The sequence below is a fragment of the Salvelinus sp. IW2-2015 genome, linkage group LG20, assembly GCF_002910315.2.
Source record: "Salvelinus sp. IW2-2015 linkage group LG20, ASM291031v2, whole genome shotgun sequence".
NCBI lineage: Eukaryota > Metazoa > Chordata > Actinopteri > Salmoniformes > Salmonidae > Salvelinus > Salvelinus sp. IW2-2015.
In genome coordinates this window covers 60,364,935-60,392,476 of record NC_036860.1, presented here as the reverse complement: position 1 = coordinate 60,392,476, position 27,542 = coordinate 60,364,935, and the positions used below count along the sequence as shown (strand labels likewise).

Sequence of the window (27,542 nt, the reverse complement as noted above, 5' to 3'; positions counted from 1 at the left end):
GAAGTACTTCGATCAATGACGCGCCATGTGGTTGTCAAGGAGTGCGTGACGTTATTATGGGATGTTAGGGGTGAAATGGCGCTCGGCGCGGTATTTTGAACAATCGTCTACGTTTCTGTGCTTTTTACTGATATGTTGCTCCGCCTGTATGGACCGGTGAAGGAGTATGTACGTTAAGGCGTTTCGAGACACTAAAAATCATAGCTTCAAGGGGAGAAACAAACCACGTAAGAATCTGTTCGCTGTGTGAAAGGGGCAATACTTTGTGTTGCTGCTGGCTAGACTTGCTAACGTTAACTAGCTAACAGCTGATGATATCAATTTGGCCAGTTAGCAGACAGCTAGCAGCATATTAAGATACAATATATAGTAACGTTACAGTCAGTAACGTTGGCTGTAGTATGTACTTACAAACTGTGGAAATACCTTATTCTAGTTAGCTAACGTAGCTTTGTTATAGGATTCATGTTGTTGAAGCGATATGAAGTTGGAAAATATCCATTAACTTTATTCACCATTCATTCGGATAAAGGAAACTATCAACGTTGTATATATTTCATAGCTAATTATTATTTTACTGATGTTTGAGTGTTACATTGATTATTCAGCCTGTAGGTTTGTGTGATTATAATGACATCAAATTCATTGCAAATGCAGCCCAATAGATAGTTTCCAGCACCCCGACAGATGGACAGCAATTTCTGATTTTGTTAAACCAGTTTGCCATTAGGGCCTGTCATTGTTTAGCTTCCAGAGGTTAATGCCGCTGTAGTAATCCTTTCTATTCAATATTGGCTAGACAGAAAAATACCTTCCTAGTATAGTCTGTGTGTCTGCTTTGTGAAATGGCTTGAAGGCAGCTGGGGCTTTGACTGTCAAATAGTCAGATGATTACGTCGAGGGTTCCTCTCAAGGTTTCTTTCTTCCAAAAGGAAGTCATATCCCCATTTTATTTAGGTCTCTGGGGGTTTGTTCTTTGACAAATGACTATTAAGCGTTGGTCTAATGAATGTTCTTATTCTACATTTTAATAGGTTTACCAAAAACACATAATAACAGTACACCAGTTGTTTACAAATGTGGACATTTGACAGAATTGAGATGTATTATTCGTGACGTTATTTACGTAAGTTGTATAGTTCTACACAGTACACAGAGTATCATGCAAGTATTTACAGGCTCATATGGCTTGTTACAGTAGGTGACACAAGGCGGAGAACTCTTCATATTATTACTGTGTTGCACTACCAGGTAATCTATCGCAAACTGTGACCCCATTACTTTATTGGTAAACAAGATTCCTGACATGGGCGTTCATATCTATTGCTCGTGCTTCCTCTCATCTCTTTAGTTTAACTCATGACGAGGTGAAAATGGCGGATATTTCGAAATCCAACCCGGCCTGAAAATAGAAACGTAGCTAGCAAGCTATAGCTGGTCGTTTTCACAGTGCTGCTCCTGTCACAAATTCATGATTTTGACAGGCTGCTTAATAGTTGAGACAACAAGAAGCAGGCCCCGATCATATATCCTATCGAAAATTGAGGGGATGAACATCGACCCCCTCCCCCTAGTTTATCAACTTGTATAGTATCATATCTGTCTTATTTTGCGTATACCGGAGGTAGGACAAAGATTTATTTTCTGGGATGTCCAAAGCGGCCTAGCCAAGCTAACTAACCAGCTATCTACACCTCCGCTATGCAATCCATGACATGTTAGCTAAACTATTTAATTTGCACCGTTCGAGATTAGGCTGATTTTGTTGCAAAGTAGGCTTTTGATCTAGTTGTGTTGCAATCAAAGTTAAGATCATAACGTCGTTGCATAAACATGTTTGTTATTGTTCTTGGTGGCTAGCTAAACTAACGTTAGCGTATTCAGCGTCGTTTAGCTAGCTAGTGTTAACGACCATAGAAAGCACGGTTAGTTACCGCTGCAGATCCATTGCAACATTGCTAATGCTAGCTAAACAGATTATTTATGAATTTATACTGCAACGTCAAGTACTTGATTTTGCATTGCCTGTGTGTGTGTTCTGTAACACCCTTTTCATTGCTTATGAATTCATCGCTGTCTTTGAAAGTATTTGGTGTATTTGCGCTTGTGTTTTTGATAGTCGATGTATACATCTAATATATTCACTAATGTCACACTGCATGTTTTGGCTGTATATTGTGACAATAACATCATTCAAATCCATGGTGATTTTCGCCTTCCATTGTCTTTGCAGTGGTGTCTGTGTGTGCAACATCAAATGCAGGAATTGGTAATTCAGTTTTAGGCATCTCACTGTATTTTTTTCACACTAAAAAGAAAAAAATACATTTGTAATTGTTCTTGGTTGCCTAACAATTGCTTATGGGCACTAACCAAGATGCATAAAAACCTATTGTTAGAAATGCACGTTTATAGCCCAAGTAGCAGCTATCTATATCTGTTTTATAGTGTACTGGTACTTTCCTGTCAGTCATTCTACTGAAAGAAAAGTTGTTTTACACATCCAATAGCTTGGTGGAGCTGTTGGACTGACATTCTGATGCTTCCTGTTCCGTCTCCAGCAGTGACTGAGCTGAGTGTAAACCTGCAGACATGGACGTGGTGTCGCCAGAGCTGAACAGTCTGCTCCCTGATGAGATCATGGACACAGAGGCCATCATCATGGATGACGACCCCCCCTCCGAGTCCCCTGCAGCCTCTGGCCAATCACAGCCTAGTGACGACTCACCAGTCCCCATGGATACGGATGTGCCCGCTGTCCCAGAGATTGTAAGCCTGTGTTCGGACGCCCCTCCAACCCAGCTGACCCAAGCCGGGACCACCCCCACAGGTTCCACCCTCTGTAGCACCACCTCTGCTACCCAGCTCCTCCTCACCTCTTCCACGGTTTCATCCTCCTCCCTCACCTTGCGACCCGCCACAGCCTCCACCCTAACCTCAACCACCCCTAAAACCACCAGCAGCCTCTCCCGGGTTAGTCTCACCTCRGGGGGCTTACAGAAGCTCTCAGCCCCCTTCACCCTCTCAGCCAACCACCAGATCATCCTCAACAAGGTGGCCTCATCCCCAGGCGCAGACATCACCAGGTCCCAAGGCACCACCACTACTACCACTACTCCAGGGGGCCAGCAGTTCATGGTGACGGCCATAGGGAAGTCTGGCCAGCCTATTGTGCTGCAGCTGCCCCACACAGGCTCCAAGTCTGCCTCAGTGCAGGGTCTGGGGGAGGCCAACCCGCAGCATTTCAAGGTGGTGACGGTCAGCTCCGCCAGTCAGGTATCCACCCTGCAGGCCCAGCAGCTGAAGACTGTACAGGTGAGACCTGTTTGTTTACCTGTTTATTGACTTGTTTTTGTCTCAAGGGTCTGGATTCTTTGCAATTCATCAGAAAGTAATTCTGTTTCTTTGCTATGCTGTGCTCACATTGTGTAGTGAGGAGATTCATTTAGTTATGTGTTGTCATGAAGAGCCTTATAAGGCTGGAAATCAATCCGCAACTGTAAACCCTCCACAAACACCATATGTGATCATCTTCATTTCAAGTACACTCACATGCATTTACTTGGTTGGTGAAAGGAGGGGTTACAATTCCACATCATTGCTATTTACAGAGAGAAAAAATACATTTATTGGCATGTCCAAACCGAAGTGTTGAAATTATTAAATAAACATATTCAGAAGCAAATACTGTAACAATTTTTTATGGTGGATGATGTTGACAGGCTTTATAGGTCTGGGCTTTATCTCTAAGCTGTAGTTTGTGCAGTGAAGGTAAATTAACATATTTCTCAATAGATTGCTCAGAAAACTCAGGTGTCGTCGGCTGGACCAATCAAGTTTGTCTTTACTAAAGCTGTCAACAACAAAGGTCTGACTGCCCAGACATCAGTATCCAATGTCATTACAGGTAATCCCCTTGACATGCTCTTCATATTGACATCTTCATAGAAAGAATGCTTGGTTTGCAATGTGCCACACACACCCATGGATAGCTGCGTAATTGAAAGTTCAGCCTATTATAACAGCTTTGAGCCATAGAAATKTATATAGACTTTGATCCCTGCCTCAACTGTTTCTGACCTCATCGTTGTGATTCTGTGCCCTTCCCTAACCCCACCCACCCACCCAGGTCGGGTCCTGTCCACAAGCAGCCCAGTGACCCCCCCGCGGACCATCACCCTCTCTGAGACCCTCGGCTCCAGCTCCAGCAACAAGATCGCCATCTCCCCCCTCAAGTCGCCCAGCAAGGTCAGACATGCTGCCACTCAATCCCTCTGACCCCACTTTGAGTGAGGGAGAGGGAAGCAGTGTAGTTTCAGGGTCTGACATTAGAGTGGCCTATTGGCCCGGGGCCAGTAACGTATTTCCAGTCAGTGGATCTCCTTTTTGCGTTCCAGTTCAACGTATACTTGCTCTGTTGCAGTCTACCATTGAAGACTACATACGTAGAAGTCATGTTATTTGTATTTGAGCAATATGATTGGCCATTCATTAAAGCACCACCACGCTGCCGTGAGTCACAACGTCTACATGAGTTGATGCCATCAAACGGCACACGTGAGCTGTCCAGAGCAAAAACAAGCACCCATCAATCTACTCACTCAGCTTATTTATTTTAACTAAGGAAAGTGATTTACAAAAGTGAACATACTAGCAATATACTGGCTACTGTTGATAGTCTGCAAAAAGACACCTTAGCATTTGTCTTGGATAGTCTACCTTAGCCAGGTCGATATCTTTTGAACCCAATTCTCTTAAAGGAGCATCGTCCTATTTTGAGATGTAAAAAAATAAATTAAAAAATCCTCTCAAAGGGACATACTTTAGAAACAAAAATGAATGCAGTTAATACATTTTAAATTCTAAAGAATAGAGTAATGACTTGCATTGTACAAAACGTTAGGAACACCTTCCTACTATTGAGTTGCCCTCAGAACAGCCTCAATACGTTGGGTATGTACTCTACAAGGTGTCGAAAGCGTTCCACAGGGATTCTGGCCCTATGTTGACTCCAGTGCTTCCAACAGTTGTGTCAAGTTGGCTGGATGTCCTTTGGGTGGTGAACCATTCTGSATACACACAGGAAACTGTTGAGTGTGAAACCCAGCAGCATTACAGTTCTTGACACACTCAAACCGGTGCACCTACTACCATACCCTATTCAAAGGCACTTCAATCTTTTCTTTCCCATTCACCTGCTGAATGGCACACAAACACAATCCATGTCTTAAGGCTTGAACATCCTTCTTTAACCTGTCTCCTCTTCTTCATCTACACTGATTTAACAGGTGACATCAATCAAGGATCATAGCTTTCATCTGGTCAGTCTATGTCATGGAAAGCGCAAGTGCTCATAATGTTTTGTACACTCAGTGTATATTACACCACTTTTTAATACATATCATAATAACCAAATCTAGCATATTTAATAGCTGCATATAGAGAGAAAGCATGCCAACCTATAGGCCCCACATGACCCCAATCCATTTAGAAACTATTCCATGTCTGGGCCAGTGAGTGGGACCCTGAGTTTTCTCCCATTTTGTGTTTGGATGACAACTTGGAGCTATTGACATGTATTAGTAAACATATCATTCTGTTTTCTCTTTGTGTGACAGTTGACAGTGGTGTCGGTGGCCTCACAGGTCCCCAACTCCCCTCACAAGTCAGTGTCTCTGCCTCTCAACATGGCCCACCTGGGACATCAGATACTATTACAACAGTCTACATCCACCTCCCCAGCCAAGGTAGTCTCAATCCATTCTACTGCGCAGCTACAACTAGCCTCTATAACGGTGTTTCTCAATTGTGGTCCTCTAGGACCCCCAGAACTGCACATTTTTTGTTTTATTCAAACACTGGAACACCTGATTCAACTAGCCAACTAATCACCAAGACCTTGATCATCAGGTATGCTACTGCTGATGCTCTTGGAAATAATATTGACAGTTTTCTCCCCTCACAGACCATGAAGCCTGTGCAGACTGTGACGGTGGGAGGGGTGGGCGCCCCCCAATTTAAGACCATCTTTCCCCTGTCCACCCCGTCCAACGTGCAGCAGATCCAGGTGCCAGGCAGCCGCTTCCACTACGTCAGGCTGGTCACTGCCACCACGGGCAGCAGCACGGGACATGCCGGCAGCCCCATCACTAACTCATCCATGACAGGTAGGAGCCAGACTCCCAACTCACCATCCATACAGAGTGGCAGGGAAAGGATTTTAGGTCCAAACAGTGCAATAAATATACAGTGTGTATATAATGACCTGTTTTCCTTCCACAGCCAAGCCCATGGTGGTCAACACAACCCAAGTCAGGATGTCTGTCCCCATTGTCCCAGCACAGACAATGAAGCAGGTGAAACACACGCGACACGAACACACTACTTGCTTACAGATTGAATTGCTCCCCTAATCATACATTCACTCAGCCACAACAACATGTACTATCAATAAGATGAGTGTAATTGAACTAACCTTCATTGTTCTCCTCTCTCAGGTGGTGCCTAAGCCCTTGACATCGTCAGGCCAGGTGCTGACCACTCAGACCCAACAGAGGTTGATCATGCCCGCCACATCGCTACCCCAGATTCAGCCCAACCTCACCAACCTACCCCCGGGCACCGTGCTGGCGCCTGGCTCTGGGAACATGGGCTACGCCGTGCTGCCCGCACAATACGTCACACAGGTACAGGGCTGGTATGTGTGTTGAATGCATTTTAAATGTGTGTGTCTGTGCTCTCACACGTCTCTCTCTCCCTTCTCCAGCTCCAGCAGTCGGCGTATGTGACTCTGGCCAGCAGCTCTGGGTTCTCCACCCCTACAGGCATCCAGACTCAGGCCAGACTGCCTCTCAATGGGTAAGCACAACACCACACAGGAAATCCCCAGCTGGAGTATGATCTGTGGTTTGATGGCAAAGAAGTCCTTGTCAGTAAAAAAACAAAACTGTTTGCGATAAAGCACCTTTGTTTTTTTTGAAGGTTTTAAATTCCTTTTGATATGAAATGTTATGACCACATTGTTATAAACTCACTGCCCTGACTAATTATAAGCATATTCCCTTCTCCCACAGCTTATCAACATCGGGCGCTGCCTTCAGACCACGGAAGCCCTGTAACTGCACCAAGTCTCAGTGTCTCAAACTGTACGTACTATAATAATTTACAGGGAACTCAACCTACTCAACTATTGATGTTTAACAGGATTCCTGCTTTAAAAAGTAAATGTCCTGTATTTAGACGTGTAGATGTCATTGGAGATGAACCTCTAGCTGTCTATGTTGTGTCTGAATGCTCTCTCTGCAGGTACTGTGACTGCTTTGCCAACGGGGAGTTCTGTCAGAGCTGTAACTGTACCAACTGCTTCAACAACCTGGAACACGAGACCGACCGAGCTAAAGCCATCAAGGTGAGGAACAAGACATCAGATTTGACTCAACTTTATTTGTCTCACCTTATTCTTCCTTTGTGTGAAAGAAAAGCTTGGTGTGATAAATGTCCTCTTTGATTCGTGATATGATTTGGCCTTGTGTAATACAGCAGACAGTTATTTATCTGTCTCCTTGCGTACAGAGTTGTTTTAAAAGGAGTGTATATTTTCCCCAGGCGTGTCTGGACCGTAACCCGGAGGCGTTCAAGCCGAAGATTGGTAAAGGTAAAGAGGGCGAGTCGGACCGCAGACACAGCAAAGGCTGCAACTGTAAACGCTCAGGCTGCCTGAAGAACTACTGCGAGTGTTACGAGGTGGGTCTCTCTCTCTCTCTCTCTCTCTCTCTCTCTCTCTCTGTCAAGCAAGTGAAATGGTACAAGCAGTAAACATTACTCTCACAAAAGTTTCAACGCAATGGAGATGTCATATTATGGCTATGTACAGTGTTGTAATGATGTGCAAATAGTTAAAGTACAAAAGGGAAAATAAATCAACATAAATATGAGTTGTATTTACAATGGTGTTTGTTCTTCACTGGTTGCCTTTTCTTGTGGCAACAGGTCACACATCTTGCTGCTTTGATGGCACACTGGTATTTCACCCAGTAGATATGGGAGTTATTTTCAAATTCTTTGTGGGTCTGTGTAATCTTTTTATTAAATGTTTTTATTTAACCTTTATTTAACTAGTCAGTTAAGAACAAATTCTTATTTACAATGATGGCTTACCGGGGAACAATGGGTTATCTTCCTTGTTCGAGGGCAGAACGACAGATTTTTACCTTGTCGGGGATTCGATCCAGCAACCTTTCGGTTACTGGTCCAACGCTCTAACCACTAAGCTACCTGCCGCCCCAATCTTAGGGAAATATGTGTGTCTAATATGGTCATACATTTGGCAGGAGGTTAGGAAGTGCAGCTCAGTTAACACCTCATTTTGTGGGCAATGTGCACTACGTGCCTACGGCGGCTTCTCTCAATAGCAAAGCTATGCTACTGTCTGTATATAGTCAGAGCTTCCCTTAATTTTGGGTCAGTCAGTTTAGGGCCAAATAGCATTCTAGTTTATCTTTTTTTTGTAAACTCATTCCAATGTGTCAAGTAATTCACTTTTTGTTTTCTCATGATTTGGTTGAGTCTCATTGTGTTGCTGTCCTGGGGCTCTGTGGGGTGTGTTTGTGTTTGCGAACAGAGCCCCAGGACCAGCTTGCTTAGGGGACTCTTCTCCAGCTTCATCTCTCTGTAGGTGATGGCTTTGTTATGGAAGGTTTGGGAATCGCTTCCTTTTAGGTGGTTGTAGAATTTAACGTCTCTTTTCTGGATTTTGATAATTGGGGGATATCGGCCTAATTCTGCTCTGCGTGCATTATTTGGTGTTTTACGTTGTACACGGAGGATGTTTTTGCAGAATTCTGCATGCAGAGTCACAATTTGGTGTTTGTCCCATTTTGTGAAATATTTTTGTTGGTGAGCGGACCCAGACCGTAGAGGGCAATGGGTTCTAAAACTGAGTCAAGTATTTTTTTCCCAGGTCCTGACTGGGTTGTTGATTTTTATGTTCCTTTTGATGGCGTAGAAGGCCCTTCTTGCCTTGTCTCTTAGATCGTTCACAGCCTTGTGGAAGTTACCTGTGGCGCTGATGTTTAGGCCGAGGTACGTATAGTTTGTGTCAATTAGGGTGTGCAGGGTGAATACGTGGTCTGTTGTAATTGGAGAGTCCAGTTGGTTCTGGTAGTCTTTAATAGCTGATTGTAAGATTAGTATTTGATTATGTACATGTTTTTTGCTGTTTGAATTTTGTTATAGAGCCAAAAAGACTGGAGAAGTGGTTATCCATGCATCTCTGTTTTGAATAGATGCAGTGCATTCTGAAAGTATACAGACCCCTTGACTTTTTCCACATTTTTGTTACGTTACAGCCTTATTTTAAAATTGATTAAATTGTTTTTTCCCCCTCATCAATCTACACACAATAGATGACAAAGCAAAAACAGGTTTTTAGAAATTTTAGCAAACGTATAAAAAATAAAATGGAAATATTACATTTACGTAAGTATTCAGACCCTTTACTCAGTACTTTGTTGAAACACCTTTGGCAGCAATTACAGCGTTGAGTCTTCTTGGGTATGACACTACAAGCTTGGCACACCTGTATTTAGAGTTTCTCCCATTCTTTTCTGCAAATCCTCAAGCTCTTTCAGGTTGGCTGGAGAGTGTCGCTTGTCGTATAATATTCTAATCAAGTGAGAAAGACTGTCATTTCTTCAACAATCATTTTTATTTAATATCGATTAATTATTGCGACAATGAAACTGGCGACCCCACACTCTTGAGTGTTGGACCGAGAGCTTAAACTTACAGAAAAATGCAGTGTTCTTATATAGTAGATCTAAAAATGCTTAGTCGTGGCTGGTTCCACCCCTCCCATGTAGATTGAGGGGCATCATAAGCCACCTTGGGTTTATCTTGTGGTTATCTGCACTGGGTGTTTTACCCACAACCTCACTTTTTCTAATCATCCTTGTATCTGGGAAACTATGAGTGGATTGTTCTACTCCTCCAGGCTCTCTCTATCTCGGGTCACACACACCACATCTTGTCTATGGAATGCAGTCTTTAGCCATCATAAATCTATTGTCAGCTCAAGTCCCAGATGCCCAACTCAGTCCCACAGACGAGAGAGTACACATCAAAGCTATTCGATGCATAAACARTGTTAAAACATACTCTTGTCATTCTTCTACCATTTGCTGCACAGCTATTTTCAGATCTCTTTCTAGAGATGTTCGATCAGGTTCAAGTACGGGCTCTGGCTGGGCCACTCAAGGACATTCAGAGACTTGTCCCGAAGCCACTCCTGAGTTGTCTTGGCTGTGTGCTTAGGGTCATTGTGCTGTTGGAAGGTGAACCTTCACCCCAGTCTAATGTCCTGAGTGCTCTGGAGCAGGTTTTCATGAAGGATCTGTACTTTGGTCCGTTCATCTTTCCCTCGACCCTGACTAGTCTCCCAGTCCCTGCTGCTGAAAAACATCCCCACAGCATGATGCTGCCGCCATGATGCTTCACCGTAGGTATGGTGCTAGGTTTCCTCCAGATGTGACGATTGGCATTCAGGCCAAAGAGTTGATCTTGGTTTCATCAGACCAGAGAATCTTGTTTCTCATGGTCCGAGAGTCCTTTAGGTGCCTTTTGGCAAACTCCAAGCAGGCTGTCATGTGCCTTTTACTGAGGAGTGGCTTCCGTCTGGCCACTCTACCATAAAGGCCTGATTGGTGGACTGCTGCAAGGATGGTTGTCCTTCTGGAAGGTTCTCCCATCTCCACAGAGGAACTCTAGAGCTCTGTCAGAGTGACCATCGGGTTCTTGGTCACCTCCCTGACCAAAGACCTTCTCCCCCGATTGCTCAGTTTGGCTGGGCGGCCAGCTCTAGGAAGAGTCTTGGTGGTTTCAAACTTCTATTTAAGAATGATTGAGGCCACTGTGTTCTTGGGGACCTTCAATGCTGCAGACATTGTTTTGGTACCATTCCCCAGTTCTGTGCCTCGACACAATCCTGTCTCGGAGCTCTATGGACAATTCCTTTGACCTCATGGCTTGGTTTTTGCTCTGACATGCACTGTCAACTGTGGGACCTTTTTTTTATATAGACAGGTGTGTGCCTTTCCAAATCAAGTTGTAGAAACATCTCAAGGAAGGTCAATGGAAACAGGATGCACCTGAGTTCAATTTCGAGTCTGAAAGCAAAGGGTCTAAATATTTATGTAAATACGGTATTTCTGTTTTGTAACAACAACAAAAAAGTCCATAAACCTGTTTTCGCTTTGTCATTATGGGTTATTGTTTGTAGATTGAGGATTTTATTTCATCCATTTTAGAATAAGGCTGTAATGTAACAATGTGGAACATGTGAAGGGGTCTGAATACTTTCCGAATGAACTAACTCTTCGTGTTTGTTTAGTTTGTTCCAATTTTCCCGGAAGTGGTTAGATTCCATGGATTCTTGAATTACATTGTGTTGATATCTGACGTGCTGTTCCTTCTTTTTCTGTAGTGTTTCAATGATTCACCATAGTGAAGGTGTAGGCTCAGGTTTTCTGCATCTCTGTTTTTGGTTGGACAGGTTTCTCAATTTCTTTTGTAGGTTTTGCATTCTTCATCAAACCATTTGTCATTGTTTTTTATTTTCTTAGGTTGTCTGCTCTCAATTTTTAGATTTGATAGGGAAGCTGAAATGTCAAATATACTGTTTAGGCTTTCTACTGCCAAGTTTACACCTTCACTAAATACAGTGACATGTTTTATCCAGGAAGTTATCTAAAAGGGATTGAATTTGCTGTTGCCTAATTGTTCATTTTTTTTGGTAGGTTTCTACACTACTTTCATTCCATCTATAGCATTTTTGTTATATTGTGCAGTTCCTTTGGCTTTGATGCCTCTACTTGAACAGAGCAATATTCAATCATAACTATGATTTTGCTGATAGGGGTGTCAGTGGGCTGACTGAACACTCTGAGAGACTCTGGGTTGAAGTCAGTGATAAAGTAATCCACAGTACTACTGCCAAGGGATGAGCTGTAGGTGTACCTACCATAGGAGTCTCCTCGAAGCCTACCATTGACTATGTACATACCCAGCGTGCGACAGAGCTCCAGGAGTTTTATTTTTTTATTGAACCTTTATTTAACTAGTTGTGACTGGTTTTTGTTGGTTGTTGTGTCTAGGAGGGCATATTTGGGAGGGAATACTGTCGCCTCCAGGTAGGTATTTCTCCCTGTGTGCTGAGTGTCAGGTTCTTGTCCAGTTCTGGCACCTAGATCACCACAGACTAGTACATGTCCCTGGGCCTGGAAATGGTTGATCTCCCCCCTAGGATGGAGAAGCTGTCTTCATTAAAGTATGGGGATTATATTGGGGGAGATATACAGTGGGGAGAACAAGTATTTGATACTTTGCAGGTTTTCCTACTTACAAAGCATGTAGAGGTCTGTAATTTTTATCATAGGTACACTTCAACTGTGAGAGACTGAATCTAAAACAAAAATCCAGAAAATCACATTGTATGATTTTTAAGTAATTAATTTGTATTGCATGACATAAGTATTTGATACATCAGAAAAGCAGAACTTAATATTTGGTACAGAAACCTTTGTTTGCAATTACAGAGATCATACGTTTCCTGTAGTTCTTGACCAGGTTTGCACACACTGCAGCAGGGATTTTGGCCCACTCCTCCATACAGAGCTTCTCCAGATCCTTCAGGTTTCGGGGCTGTCGCTGGGCAATACGGACTTTCAGCTCCCTCCAAAGATGTTCTATTGGGTTCAGGTCTGGAGACTGGCTAGGCCACTCCAGGACCTTGAGATGCTTCTTACGGAGCCACTCCTTAGTTGCCCTGGCTGTGTGTTTCGGGTCRTTGTCATGCTGGAAGACCCAGCCATGACCCATCTTCAATGCTCTTACTGAGGGAAGGAGGTTGTTGGCCAAGATCTCGCGATACATGGCCCCATCCATCCTCCCCTCAATACGGTGCAGTCGTCCTGTCCCCTTTGCAGAAAAGCATCCCCAAAGAATGATGTTTCCACCTCCATGTTTCATGGTTGGGATGGTGTTCTTGGGGTTGTACTCATCCTTCTTCTTCCTCCAAACACGGCGAGTGGAGTTTAGACCAGAAAGCTCTATTTTTGGTCTCATCAGACCACATGACCTTCTTCCATTCCTCCTCTGGATCATCCAGATGGTCATTGGCAAACTTCAGACGGGCCTGGACATGCGCTGGCTTGAGCAGGGGGACCTTGCGTGCGCTGCAGGATTTTAATCCATGACGGCGTAGTGTGTTACTAATGGTTTTCTTTGAGACTGTGGTCCCAGCTCTCTACAGGTCATTGACCAGGTCCTGCCGTGTAGTTCTGGGCTGATCCCTCACCTTCCTCATGATCATTGATGCCCCACGAGGTGAGATCTTGCATGGAGCCCCAGACCAAGGGTGATTGTCCGTCATCTTGAACTTCTTCCATTTTCTAATAATTGCGCCAACAGTTGTTGCCTTCTCACCAAGCTGCTTGCCTATTGTCCTGTAGCCCATCCCAGCCTTGTGCAGGTCTACAATTTTATCCCTGATGTCCTTACACAGCTCTCTGGTCTTGGCCATTGTGGAGAGGTTGGAGTCTGTTTGATTGAGTGTGTGGACAGGTAACGAGTTCATACAGGTAACGAGTTCAAACAGGTGCAGTTAATACAGGTAATGAGTGGAGAACAGGAGGGCTTCTTAAAGAAAAACTAACAGGTCTGTGAGAGCGGGAATTCTTACTGGTTGGTAGGTGATCAAATACTTATGTCTTGCAATAAAATGCAAATTAATTACTTAAAAATCATACAATGTGATTTTCTGGATTTTTGTTTTAGATTCCGTCTCTCACAGTTGAAGTGTACCTATGATAAAAAATTACAGACCTCTACATGCTTTGTAAGTAGGAAAACCTGCAAAATCGGCAGTGTATCAAATACTTGTTCTCCCCACTGTAGGTAGCTACCTCTTGGGGGGAGCATAGGTCTGATTAGGCTGGGCCAATATAGGGTGTGGCCAGGGTTTGTTTGGGGGGGTCTCAGCTGGTTTGGGTAAGGGCTGTGGTCTGGGTGTAGGTCCTCTTGTTGTGGCTTCTCTTGATGCAGATCCTTCAGGAGGGGGTCTCGCAGGTCTGGGATGGTGTCTTGGCGGGATATCTGTTGCTCCTGTGTGAGGYGCTGGGGCTGCGGGATTGCTGCCTTGTAGAGGTGAACCTGGTCGTAAAGACTGTTCAAGTCCAGGGTGGTCCTTATATGGGTGGACTATAACGTTGTACTCTGTTCTATTATATGTTGCACGCCACTTTACATCAGGGGTGGCCAGTCTTATCCCTAAAGGGGTGGGTGCAGGCTTCTGGTCCGACCTACTAGTAGCACACACCGTTCTTGGTCACGCCTGCTTATTTATTGAGACTCTCTCTGCCAGGCCAAGATCATGTGCTCGTCTACCTGTAAGTGTGTGGGCTGTAAGAACTTTGAGGAGAGCCCTGAGAGGAAGACTCTGATGCACCTGGCCGACGCAGCTGAGGTCAGAGTTCAACAACAGACGGCAGCCAAGACCAAGCTGTCATCACAAATCTCAGACCTGCTTACACGGACCACTCCCGCCATCACCAGCGGAGGGGGGAGGTAAGACTCACTCCTTCTCTACACTCGCCCTCTGCAGCCTCACCCCCTCTCCTCAACGCATCTTCTCTAGATTTATTTTCTCTATCCTTAACGCCTCCTCCTTCTCACCTCCCTCTCTCCAGCCTCGGCTCCCTCTCTCTCCAGCCTCGGCCCCCTCACCGGCTCACTCCCTCTCCAGCCTCGCCTCCCTCTCTCACCGCCTCCCTCTCTCCAGCCTCGCCTCTGTACTCCCCATCTATGCTGTATCTTGTTCTAGAACAGTGGCTAATCTCTTCATCCTCTCTCAACCAGGATGCCCTATACGTTTGTGACGAAGGAGGTGGCGGAGGTGACGTGCGAGTGTCTGCTGGAGCAGGCTGAGCAGGCAGAGCTGAACCAGCAGCCCCAGGCCACCGCAGAGAGGATGATCCTGGAGGAGTTTGGACGCTGCCTCATGAGGATCATCAGCTCGGCGGGCAAGACAGACTGTCCCTCCATCAACTGCTAGGCTAGGTCCATGGGCTCTCTCGATTTGCCTCTCACCCAGCGCAGAGAGAACTCGTGCCTGGGAGACTGAAAGGGTGGCCCCCTTTCTCCCCAAGCTCCAGAGCTAAACATTGGGACTGGCGAGTGGTKGTGACCCCTGGGAGGTCCTTGGTTTCTCTGTCTCCCGGGCTAGCTATCCCCATAGACATTGGATTGGGAGGAGAGTAGACTGCCCCGTCAACTGTTATCTAGCTAGACCCAGCACCAGGAGGCAAGGACAGCCCTGTGCACTGCTTACCCACCCTCAGAGCTCTAGCGTTGGGAGAACTAAGGGACATGAATTGCTATAGCGCTGGTGCTGCTCCTTCTTCACAGTTAGTGGGAATAGCCTTGGCTGAAGGGAGGGGCTGTCCCCATGCCTGCCTGAAAAAACAAGGATTGTGGGAGAGACTCGGCAGAGATAGAAGTGCAAGGGTAGAGCAAACGAGCGGGACCAGGATTTGGGTTTTAACCAGTTCTTGGTTTCGGTGCACCCTCTTACTGAGTGGAATAGCACAGTTTGTTTGTGTTTGGAAGGGGGTTGTTTTAGACTTACCATGCACACTTTTTGATAATAGGTATTTTTACATGTTTTGTTTTTTCTTCTAATGTATTTTTCTTCTACCATCCTATCATGGCTCTGTTTGTCCCTCTTTCTCCCTCTCCTTCTCTCTGGTGTGATATTAACATGTTTTAATCATTTCTGATGATTCTGGATGCAGAGGAGGATTCTTCAGTTCGTAGCCCAGGTTCTAATCATGATGCTGATCTCTCTACAGTAGCTAGCTTTTACTGTAGCCCACAAGATACCCCCACTATTTATTTTCCTCAGCCAGTGTTTCAACTTGTGCTTAGCAAAATGTCTCAGAACAAATTCTAAATTCCCACTTTTGATTTTATCATGGATATGGATTCTATTTGCCATTTTTAAACAACTAATTGGTAAGTATTTGAATTTACATTCACCAAACTGGGTTTTGGGGTAGCATACAGTCCTGTTGCTGACACTTTCAGGTAGGGTAAAGTTTCACAATATCAAATCCAAGTTATTTGCTCTGCTAAAGTGCTTATGGTACTCTAAACTAAATTAATTGTGAAGGTATGAAAGTTCTCTACTTTTATTAGGTACATAGGAATATTGGAATCTAAGTGCCCCTACTTTAACTTCTTTGTGAATAACAAAGATGTAGAATAATGTATGTAGAATAGTGCACACACATCCATGTTGGATCACTGTCAAGCCAGGGGCAGATTGTTTGATTGGATAATGAATCTAGCCATAGTATCACAGTATGTCAGGAACTATTTTAGCATAGCAGAGTGCCTTTAGTCTACAGTGAGCTGATGATTGGGCATGGTAACATTGTTCTACAACGTCATCATGGATTAGGCTACCAGGTAACACATGATTTGGCCTCTGTGTGTGTCACACTAACTCTGCCCATCAAGTGTGTGTTCAACAGCATCTGGGTCGTGTTTTTAAAACCTGTTATATCATGTCCACTAGTCTGGCTAACACACAACTCTCAAAGTCCTCCTGACTTCAGTCTGGAATGGCTCTTCGATGTCGGCACAATGCTTCGATAATGAAGAGGGCTGTGCCTTTACTGGTTGGTTCTCTTCCGTATTATTCTCACTCAAACACCCACATGCATGGCCACACAGCCCCCCGAGCGCTGCCCCTTCCATTACAATGGTTGTATTTTAAAAACAACGAGAGGTCTCGACCTCTGAGGGGGAAAAATAACATTTGATTGAACCAATCAAAGCCATCGCTCAATTTCTGAGTGAATATTGCATTAACGGCCTTCTTTCCAGACCAGTGTACAACAGCTGTCCCTGTGCTGTGAGTCATGTGGGTCGTGCCAGCCAGGCTACATTTCCCCCTCACAAAGCCAATCCCTCTTTATGTTTTTGTATTGGGGTGAGTCTTGTGTGTGTTTGGGTGTTGTTTTTAAAATACTGTTATTAGTTGTAGATTTATTTCCCCCAGGATACCTTTGCCTTACATTCCCCACTCTGCTCAGGGCATTGAAGGACTTTTACTACGTTGTCAATTGTTTCCCCCAATGTTGTTGAAGAGACACACATACTTATTAAAACACATTTAAGATCTATCAAAAAGCAGGCGTTTGTTGATATAGATTGCCCTTGTCCTAAAGAGTCAGAGTATGACCATGTTATACACCATCACACATCCTTTTTAAAGTTGTAATCATCCCTATGCACTGAAAACTTTGTTTATTGTATGGATGATCTTGCTGGATGCTAAAGTTATTACAAAATTGCTGTACAGGAGCATCAACAATTGGTTTGAGCAGCATGATGCATCCCTAATAAAACACATTTCTCTAGGCCCTGTTCAGGAGGGTGCAATGTTACAGAACGTTCAGATAGAAATGTATTGTGTAGAACTAATACAGTGGTATTTCAAGTAGAGGATTGGAATTGTCTGCACTATATGTTACATTTCTATTTGTAACATTTGTTGAGTCTCCCCTCATTGAATACAGCCCTAGTATCTATTGTCAACCCACAAAGTGGGACRTTTCAAAGGGCTTCCAATAGTTGAGCACAAACAGAACGCTGCTCTGAAAGTGCTCTGCTCAGCTCACTCCCTCAATCTGATGTTGAAAGGTGGTGGGAAATTGTTTTTAGATTGTCTTCGAACAGAGAAATGTAACAAAAAATACATTTATATTATCAATAAAACTAAACAGCAAAGTTGTGCTCTGTGAACAGAAAAGTTCCTATCAAATCTATATATTTCAGGAGAAACCTAGCCTTCTATCAGGTAACCTAAACCATGGCATCTGCTAGTACTCTGTACACTAGACAAAACAATAAACCTTCTTTGTACCTTCTCAATGTTTGCAATACCAGGCTTTTTTCACTGAGGGTGTCTGTACTGAACTGATCTGTGTAAATCTGTTACCTGCTGCCCCTCCATGTATAAAAGCCCCTGTGCAACAGCTCAGTAGTACTACTTGTATTTTGGTTGTTTGATTGTATATCGTATGTTAAGTGACATTGTCTGTATTACTTTTTAGGTGAAATCATGTTTGTCTTTTTTCTTATGTCACCATTCTTGTAAACATCTCTTTCTGTCTGCAATTATTTATCTCATGTTATCCTGACTATAACACAGTATCACCAAAATTAAAGTACTTTTAATTATTTTCAGATTTATATTGAGTAAAGTGTATGTAAGATGTTGTGACTGTAATGTAAGCAAAATACAAAGCAAATACAATTTATACAGTTCTGTAAAAAAAATGTTTTCTCAATCTTTGCACTAAATTGCAGTCATAATTTACTAATTACATAGAATAGGGCGATCAGATATTGTCATATTTCTGATAAGCCAATTTTCAGATGTCTGATTGTTTTAGACAGTAACATGAAGTTGATTTGTACGTGATTGATGCTATGCTTTAACACTACACTGTAATTGTAACACTTAGATGTGTAAGATATTTTACAGAAGTCCCGCATTTCTYGTGTTTTTCCCACATTGCTTTGCTGTGTATATAATGCGCATGCACGAGTTTTTTTCGCTTCCCTTTTATGAAGAGAAGAGCGAGTGAGTATCTGGCAAGTCATATGAACATAACCTGAAGATTGTCGCCCTTGTTGGCGAGATAACATAGCATTTGAGGCATATCTCCGATTTATAGTTCAGTAAGTTTTCTTCCGTGTTGTAACAGCAAGCTAGCTACTACTAGCTATGAAGTGTTAGCTAACGTTAGCTATGTATAGCAAGTCCTGACCAATTGGCTATCAATATCATATTTCTTATCCATCGTCTGATTTTTAAATCTTTGCTGTTCACATCATGAATCTCTGATTACATGTTTTGTTTACAACTATGAGGACGCGTAGTTAGCTTCATTATGTATCACAGGTCAGGAGTTTAACTTCGTCTCTGTGCGCTGTGCTCGTGGTCTATAACKTGGCCTATGCTTGATCCAAGAATATTGCATGTTACATTATAATGCATCAACTTGTTTACCTTTTCTATAGTGTCGTTCGATACACTCACAGGATGGATGACAAAATGATACAGGACACGTGGTAAGATGCCAAACTGGCTACACCGTCAACTTGAGCCTGAACACTAACTTACAATGTATTGAGGAATGACTGAAGTGTTCTGCACCCATTTTCTCGTCCTATGATTAAAATCTGTATCTGCTGTTCACATCATGAACCATAGTGATTAATATTACATTATTATGAGGACATGTGCTCTAGCCTATAATTTGTCATATTTTGACTGGCTTTGATTATACTGTGTTTTAACCTTCATTTCAATTTTGGCACAGATCCAACAGAATGGTCTCTTCAGTSCTGAGCAACAATACACTGTATGTATGATATGTGTGTGTATTTGTATGTATATACAGTACCAGTCAAAAGTTTGGACACCTCATTACATTTTCTAATTWAAAAAAAATATTCTCTACATTTGTAGAATAATAGTGAAGACATCAAAACTATGAAATAACACATGGAATCATGTTGTAACCAAAAAAAGTGTTTATTGTCCTGTTGTCCTCTGTGGCAGAGGTAACTCGGCCTTCCTTTCCTGTGGCAGTCCTCATGAGAGCCAGTTTTCATCATAGTGCTTGATGGTTTTGCGACTGCACTTGAAGAAACTTTCAAAGTTCTTAATTTTCTGGATTGACTGACAATTTTTTTATTTAACTAGGCAAGTCCGTTAAGAACAAATTATTTTCTACAATGACTGCCTAACCCGGACGACTCTCGGCCAATTGTGCGCCGCCCTATGGGACTCCCAATCACGTCCGGTTGTAATACAGCCTGGAATTGAACCAAATAAAATTTTATTTGTYACATACACATGGTTAGCAGATGTTAATGCGAGTGTAGCGAAATGCTTGTTCTTCTAGTTCCGACCGTGCAGTAGTATAACAAAATACTGCATAGTTTCCTAGGAACGCGAAGCGAGGCGGCCATCTCTGTCGGCGCCGGAAGTCAGAAGGATATGTAGTGACGCCTCTAGCACTGAGATGCAGTGCCTTAGACCGCTGCGGCACTCATGGCTTAAAGTAATGATGGACTGTCGTTTCTCTTTGCTTATTTGAGCTGTTCTTGCCATAATATGGACTTGGTCTTTTACCAAATAGGGCTATCTTCTGTATTCCACCCGTACCATGTCACAACAACTGATTGGCTCAAGTGCGTTAGGAAGGAAATAAATTCCACAAATGAACTTTTAATCAGGCACACCTGTTAATTGAAATGCATTCCAGGTGACTACACCATGAAGCAGGTTGAGAGAATGCCAAGTGTGTAAAGCTGTCAAGGCAATGATTGGCTACTGTGAAGAATATAAAATACATGTATTTGTTTTAATACTTTTTTGGTTACTACATGATTCCATGAGTGTTATATCATAGTTGTGATGTCTTCATTATTCTACAATGTAGAAAATAGTAAAAATAAAGGAACCCTTGAATGAGTAGGTGTGTCCAAACTTTTGATTGGTACTGTCTATGTATATTTGTGTGTATGTGATCTGGTGGTGAGAGGAGCTATAGGATGGGCTCATTGCTGCTGGAATGGAATGTGGTTTCCGTCTGTTTGATACTGTTCCATTCCAGCCATTACAATGACCCTGTCCTCCTATATCTCCTCCCACCAGTCTCCACTGGTGTGATCTGGGTCAATCATCAGATAAAATCACTAAATCTAACCCAGTCTTCCATCCAAGTCTGGGAGGGAATATTATTAAACTTGATTGATGTTGCAGTCCCCAATGTTTTCAATTATGATTTTTTTGGGCTGCATATTGTGTATCTTTTTTAATTTCGTGCTGACATCCCTCTTCACACTAACGATGAGATTGTGTTTTTCTCCAGGCTTTGCAATAGGAGTGCCCTGGGCGGTCTCATGTTTTCATAGTAAATTGACTACAAAGATGGCACTGGATTCCTTGTGAAACTACAGTACAAATGTATATGAGCATTTCCTATCCCTTTGTCCAATGACAAATGTTTGGGGAAAACACTACAAAGTATGTAATTTTGAGTGACTGATTATTTCAGAAATGTGTTTTGTCTGAGTGTTGTCTTGAATAGAACATTATGAAATTGAATTTCTTGTGCCAATGAAGGTTTCACAAACTCAATTGAAATGCATCTAGGGAATTGTATTGTTCAATTCAGTTGCTTTGCTAGTAAATCAAGGTACGTTTTTTTTTTTTTTTTTTGAAAAAAGTTAACTATGGTAGCATGAGAAGTTGAGTGGCCAGGACCAACGTGTGCATACACACAATACTATGCAATGAGAGGAAATGCAAAATGCAGCTTTCCTTACAATGTTACTATGGACGGATTCACTTTATTCAGAGACTTTTGTCTGATGCAACATGGTGAAATGTTAATATATATAAATCATGTAGATTCCAATAATGAAGTTGGCAGGGGGTGCACTCTAGTGTGAAGTATGCAAAAATTGTTTGCTACACATAACGTACAGTAGGCCTACAGCGAATGAGTTAATGCATGTGATTGAACATATGGTCTACACAGTACAAAATGGTCAAGCCACGTTCCCCGGAAGTGCCTGAAGAAGGGGGAGATTATATTGGTCCCGTGAATATTTGTGGTTGATTGTGCCGCGTTGATGGAGCCGAAGACCAATTAGCGTCACCGCAGCATCATTAAGACTTCCGCTGTTACGATTTTGTCTTCAAAATAAACGTGGAAACGTATATGATGCGAAATAAATAATTTTTGCGGCTTTGCATAATGTTAAATTACAACTACATCGGGGAAAAATCTCAACTAAAGACATTTACTATATATGAGATAAATAGTATAAGGTGGAGCACATTTTGACATGGTTGTAGCTTAAGTAAATTAATATAAAGAAAATATTCTACAGACCGTACTCATCTAGCATTAGTCGACTATATTGAACAAAAATATAAATGCAACATGTCCCATATTTCATGAGCTAAAATAAAAGATCCCAGAAGTTTTCCATGAGCACAAAAAGCTTCTCAAATTTGTTGCACAAATTTGCTTACGTCTCTGTTAGTGAGCATTTCTCTTTTGCCAAGATAATCCATCCACCTGACAGGTGTGGCATGTCAAGAATCTTATTAATAAACAGCATGATCATTACGCAGGTGCACCTTGTGCTGGGGGACAGTATAAGGCCACTAAAATGTGCAGTTTTGTCACACCACAATGCCACGGATGTCTCAAGTTTTGAGAAAACATGCAGTTGGCATGCTGGACTGCAGGAATGTGCCCCAGAGCTGTTGCCAGATAATTTAATGTTAAATTCTCTACCATAAGCTGCCTACAATGTTGTTTTAGAGAATTTGCAGTACATCCGACTAGCCTCACAACTGCAGACCACRTGTAACCACGCCAGCCCAGGACCTCCATGTCCGGCTTCTTGTATTCCACAATATTGTGAAATTGTAGCCAATGTAAAAGGCCAGCAACACTTATTATTATTCAGAGCCCTGTGAAATGACACCATATAGATTCTACAGACCCTACTGAGTACTCCCCACCCCACTTTTACATTGACACAAATACATGTTTTTCCTGTACAGTGGTATCTATATTTGTACCTAATACAGTGTCCAGGCACCTCCTTTTAAGCTGTTTGACCACAGTAAATGGCAAGCAGCACTCCATGTTATTCAGAGCCCCATGAAATAACACCATATATAGATTTTAAAAACCTTATTGAGTACTCCAACCCCACTTTTACATCGGCACCTAGAATACATTTTGCTCTATAAACCAATATGTATTCAATATACAGTGATTTGCATTGGGGTTATTTATTTGACCTTGGAACATGTTTAACTCACATTTAATGCAAATGGCACTTAAATATGAACAAATATTAGTCATTGTTTATGTTTAGACAATAATTGTACATAAATCATTAATAATACAGGCTAATGACACTTTTATACTATTACGTGGGGGATTTTTCTTCTGAAAATGTCCGAAATTCCGTGACCCAGAAGTACTTTCTCAATGTTGCTGACGAGACACTGATTGGAGTTGGGACGTGGAATTTCAGTGAATCTGCAGCCCAGAGCTATTGCCTTCTCGCAAATAATAATACAATAAGAAAAGGGAACAAACGAGTGATCACAGTATTTGTCGTCTGTCTGTACTGTATATGTGTGCTCATGTTATAAGAGCGAACAGAATTTAGAAGGTAAGCACTTTTGGGTTTAGCTAACGTTAGGTGCGGGTGGGTATAATTCGTGCAACGTTCCAAAAGGAATCTTCCAAAAACTTCGTTAACAAGGTTGCCAACAAACAACGCATACAAAGTTGTATAGCGGCATATTAAGATGCCGGGTAGGGAGTGGGCTATTTAATAAATTTTCACTCACCACGTTAATTCCCAAAAATATCTGTTCTCACTCTGGTAGCCTATGTACAAACATTAAGAATAAGCTACGTGGTGAGTTGATGCCTATTCGGCAGCTAGTTAACTAGGTGAATTGATCATGCTACTTTGTATGCGTTGTTTGTTGGCAACTTTGTACTTTACGAAGTTTTTGGGACAGATTCCTGCTGGAACGTTTAACAAATTATACCCAGCCGCTAACTTGCAACTTGCTCTTTAACTGTACTAGCTAATAAACGTTACTGAGTTCATTGATCGGTTTGATCAGAAACCACTGCCATTTGTAGCTGTTGTCTTTGCTTACAAATGCTGCTGTCAAAACCAAAACCATCACTGAAAGGTACCTACGCATGTATAGCGTTAGATGCGTGGCTTCTTATTATAGCTAGTATAGCAACGAGCTAACAAGGAACTTTGCTGCACAAACAACCACTTGCCTGTGAATTTCCATTGAATGGACTTGGCTATCTAGCCAGTGCTAATGAAATAATCTAATGGTGACGACACGAACAACATTACAAATGTTTGTCGTTTCATTTTAATGGACCTTTTCCCTACCCAACCTATTTACAGACATACAAAACTATACCCAGTTCAGATACACAATATCCACTCCCTTTATTCTGTATTTGAGCCCTTCATGAATTGTCATAGACATCAGCCAGATGTTAGCCTACACATCTGCCTCTGTATGAAGGAGAGGAGATGAGGATCTTCAAGACAATGTCATTGTCTATTGTGAGCCATTCTTTCTGTGTGCTAAAAGCTTTATCCATAATTTTTCTTTCTATGGGCTAAAAGCTTGTTTGTGGTGTTTTTGTTTTTCCCCCATCAAGATGAAGCTCAAAGAGATCAACCGCACAGCTATCCAGAGCTGGAGCCCAGCACRGCACCATCCTGTGTACCTGGCAGCAGGTGTGTGTGTGTGTGCTTTCCTGTCTTATACATTTCACTGTCCATCTCTGACATGTACGTACTGTGCTGACAGGGGTTATGCAAAGAAGACTTACTGTGCTAACTGTAATCATCCAGCAGATGTTTTTGTGGTTTAAGCGTAGCCATGAGGTACATAATGAAATGTTGATGAATATCCTTGAAATGAACAAAACTGACCTTGACTTTCAACTGACATGTTTAATATTTGTTGTCTGAACAGCTTTCCAGTTAGTGTGACTGTCTACCTGGTCAGGTATTGCTGACCCCTCACCTGTCTATCTCTGTGTCCAGGTACATCAGCCCAGCAGCTGGATGCCTCCTTCAGTACCACTGCCTCTCTGGAGATCTTTGAGCTGGACCTGGCTGAGCCTTCTCTGGACATGAAGCTCCGCGGAGCATACTCCTCCTCTCACAGGTAAGGAAACCCTAGCACTAGCCTTAACGCTAACCTCATCAGAGGTCTCTGACCTCCTCCCCAATAGGCTGTCTCATCGTTGTTGGTGATCAGGCCTACCACTGTTGTGTTGTCAGCGAMCTTAATGAAGGTGTTGGAGTCGTGCTTGGTCACGCAGTCRTGGGTGAACAGGGAGTACAGGAGGGGACTAAGCACGCACCACTGAGGGGCCCCACTGTCATAAACAACTTCTGGCTAGATTTTGAAAACATCTGTCTTTGTAACTCTTCGTCATAGCTAAGAGTGCTCTTATCTCTCTCCACCAGATACCACACGCTGGCGTGGGGTCCCCACGGCATGGATGCAGAGGGTCTCCCGTCCGGAGTGCTCATTGCAGGGGGCGAGAATGGTGATGTCATCTTGTACGACCCGGCCAAGATCATTGCTGGAGACAGTGATGTTGTCATCGCTCAGAGCGACAAACACATCGGGCCGGTCAGGGCCCTTGATGTCAACTCCTTCCAGGTACACCTAACTAACTGGAACTATGCTTTCACTAATCTGTGGAGTGAGCTTTGGCTTTATGCTGTGCATAGTACTCACATTTTGTTTCCAATATCTCTAAGAGAACACTTGAAAACTTCTCACTTTTGTTTTGGTCTACTGACCTTTGTTGACTGGTCTACCAACCTTGTCAAGTGTCTCTCATTGTGTTTGTTATAGTGTTTGCAGTGTCACCCCATGATAGCTAGTGATAATGCATTACTTCCCTTACCCAGACCAATCTGGTTGCTTCAGGAGGTAACGAATCAGAGATCTACATCTGGGACCTGAACAACTTTGGCTCCCCGATGACACCAGGCCCTAAAACTCAGGTAAGACCCATGACATGGTTAAGAAATAAATATGTTTTGAAATTGAACCTTCAGAGAAGGGTTGTCACATTACCAGTATTGTGATAATCAGAGGTGTTGTAGCAAGGAAACAAAACATGAAGCGGACAAAATGTCCTGAGGAAAACAGTCCTGATGTTGGAAACAAGCAGCCTGATGTTGTCACCCATTACATTTACGTCATTTAGCACACGCTCTTATCCAGAGTGACTTCCAGTAGTGAGTGTGTAACAGTTTAACTTTAGTCCGTCCCCTCGTCCCGACCCGGGCGCGAACCAGGGACCCTCTGCACACATCAACAACAGTCACCCACGAAGCATCGTTACCCATCGCTCCACAAAAGCCGCAGCCCTTGCAGAGCAAGGGGAACCACTACTTCAAGGTCTCAGAGCAAGTGACGTCACCGAATGAAAGGCTATTAGCGCGCACCACCGCTAACTAGATAGCCATTTCACATCCGTTACAAGTGCATATATCTTCATATTTGTTTGTACTGGTCCCCCGTGGGAATCAAATCAGCCCTGGCGTTGCAGATGCCATGCTTTACCAACTGAGCCACCCAGAATCGTATGTTTATTTACCAAGCTATAGCACACTGTTACATACAGTAGGTTTTTTAACCAAAGAGTTTAGTCTGCTTTGTGTTTTCCTTTGCCATGGAAAATCAGGTATTGTAGTATCGTGGTACTGTTATCGGGACAACCCTACTTCAGAATGCTACCCATTCCATTTCTCATGGATTATCGATGAGGATTTATGGAGTAGAGGAATGTTCGAGTGAGCAGGTTGTTTATGTCATTTCAGCCTCTGGAGGACATCAGCTGTGTGGCGTGGAACAGACAGATCCAACACATCCTGGCTTCAGCCAGCCCCAGCGGCCGCGCCTCCATCTGGGACCTCCGCAAGAACGACCTCATCATCAAATTCAGCGACCACAGCAACAGGGTCGGTAACGCACATCTGCTGTTTACGGCTCAATCTGACACTTATGAACCCAGCAACAGGGTACGCATCACGTTTATCTGTGTCTGCTGTTAAAGCCTTAGTCTTTAATTTGTGACCACAGCAACATGGTACATTCTACGCATGTGTGTTCATCTTCTGTCTGCTGTTAAAGGCTTATTAGTCTGTCACTTTCATCTCCAGTTTAAAAGTATTTTCCCTGGCCTGCAGCGTTCTGTAAACTGAGGGGGTGAATAATTCCCTGCTCCTTCAGTCAGAAGATTGGCAAATGGAACTGCCACTGAGTTGTTTTGAATTCTGTGGTAAACCTCCCTAAAACTAATAACAATGGAAGGTACAGGTTGCGCCTTCAGTTGTTTTGGGATGATAATTCTTATGTCATTTTCCTTTGACGGACAGACTGATTTGGCAACCGTATAGGCCTGAGGCATTTGACATGAATGTTACTTAGTACAAACATAGTATTAATACCATGTGACAGATGGGCGGAGAGAACCTCACATTCATTATAATGACTAAATGAATAGGTAAACAAGAATAGGGTAATAAGTGTGTGTGTGTTCAGATGCACTGCTCTGGGCTGGAGTGGAACCCAGAGGTAGCTACTCAGCTGGTGCTGGCCTCAGAGGATGACCGGATGCCAGTGATCCAGATCTGGGACCTGCGTTTCACCGCCTCCCCTCTCAAAGTCCTGGAGAACCACACACGGTAAACTATCACTTCAAATTAATGTCGTATACAGTCTTGAAAAAGTAATATGTTAAAAGTTGAAACGCTGACTGACTGTACAAATCAAATCAAATGTTATTTTTCAC

General features: G+C 43.0%; 1 protein-coding gene across 2 annotated transcripts; it reads left to right on the top strand.

Moving 5' to 3' along the window:
• Positions 1 to 43: 43 nt before the first annotated feature.
• Positions 44 to 21,862, top strand: LOC111980851 (protein lin-54 homolog). Of its 2 annotated transcripts, XM_024011873.2 has the most exons (16): positions 44 to 227; positions 2,562 to 3,315; positions 3,796 to 3,907; positions 4,130 to 4,248; positions 5,966 to 6,167; positions 6,283 to 6,356; positions 6,498 to 6,686; positions 6,767 to 6,858; positions 7,074 to 7,145; positions 7,306 to 7,408; positions 7,606 to 7,743; positions 14,417 to 14,619; positions 14,911 to 18,804; positions 19,147 to 19,197; positions 19,449 to 19,490; positions 21,009 to 21,862. In XM_024011873.2, exons 2-13 carry the CDS (start codon positions 2,593 to 2,595, stop codon positions 15,104 to 15,106), a joined length of 2,223 nt encoding a protein of 740 aa, XP_023867641.1. In that variant the 5' UTR covers positions 44 to 227; positions 2,562 to 2,592; the 3' UTR covers positions 15,107 to 18,804; positions 19,147 to 19,197; positions 19,449 to 19,490; positions 21,009 to 21,862. The 2 variants fall into 2 exon arrangements, with proteins under 2 accessions (XP_023867641.1, XP_070305659.1); XM_070449558.1 differs by lacking the exons at positions 14,911 to 18,804; positions 19,147 to 19,197; positions 19,449 to 19,490; positions 21,009 to 21,862 and adding exons at positions 5,619 to 5,747; positions 9,031 to 9,081 and having other exon boundaries at positions 14,417 to 14,494.
• Positions 21,863 to 27,542: the final 5,680 nt, after the last annotated feature.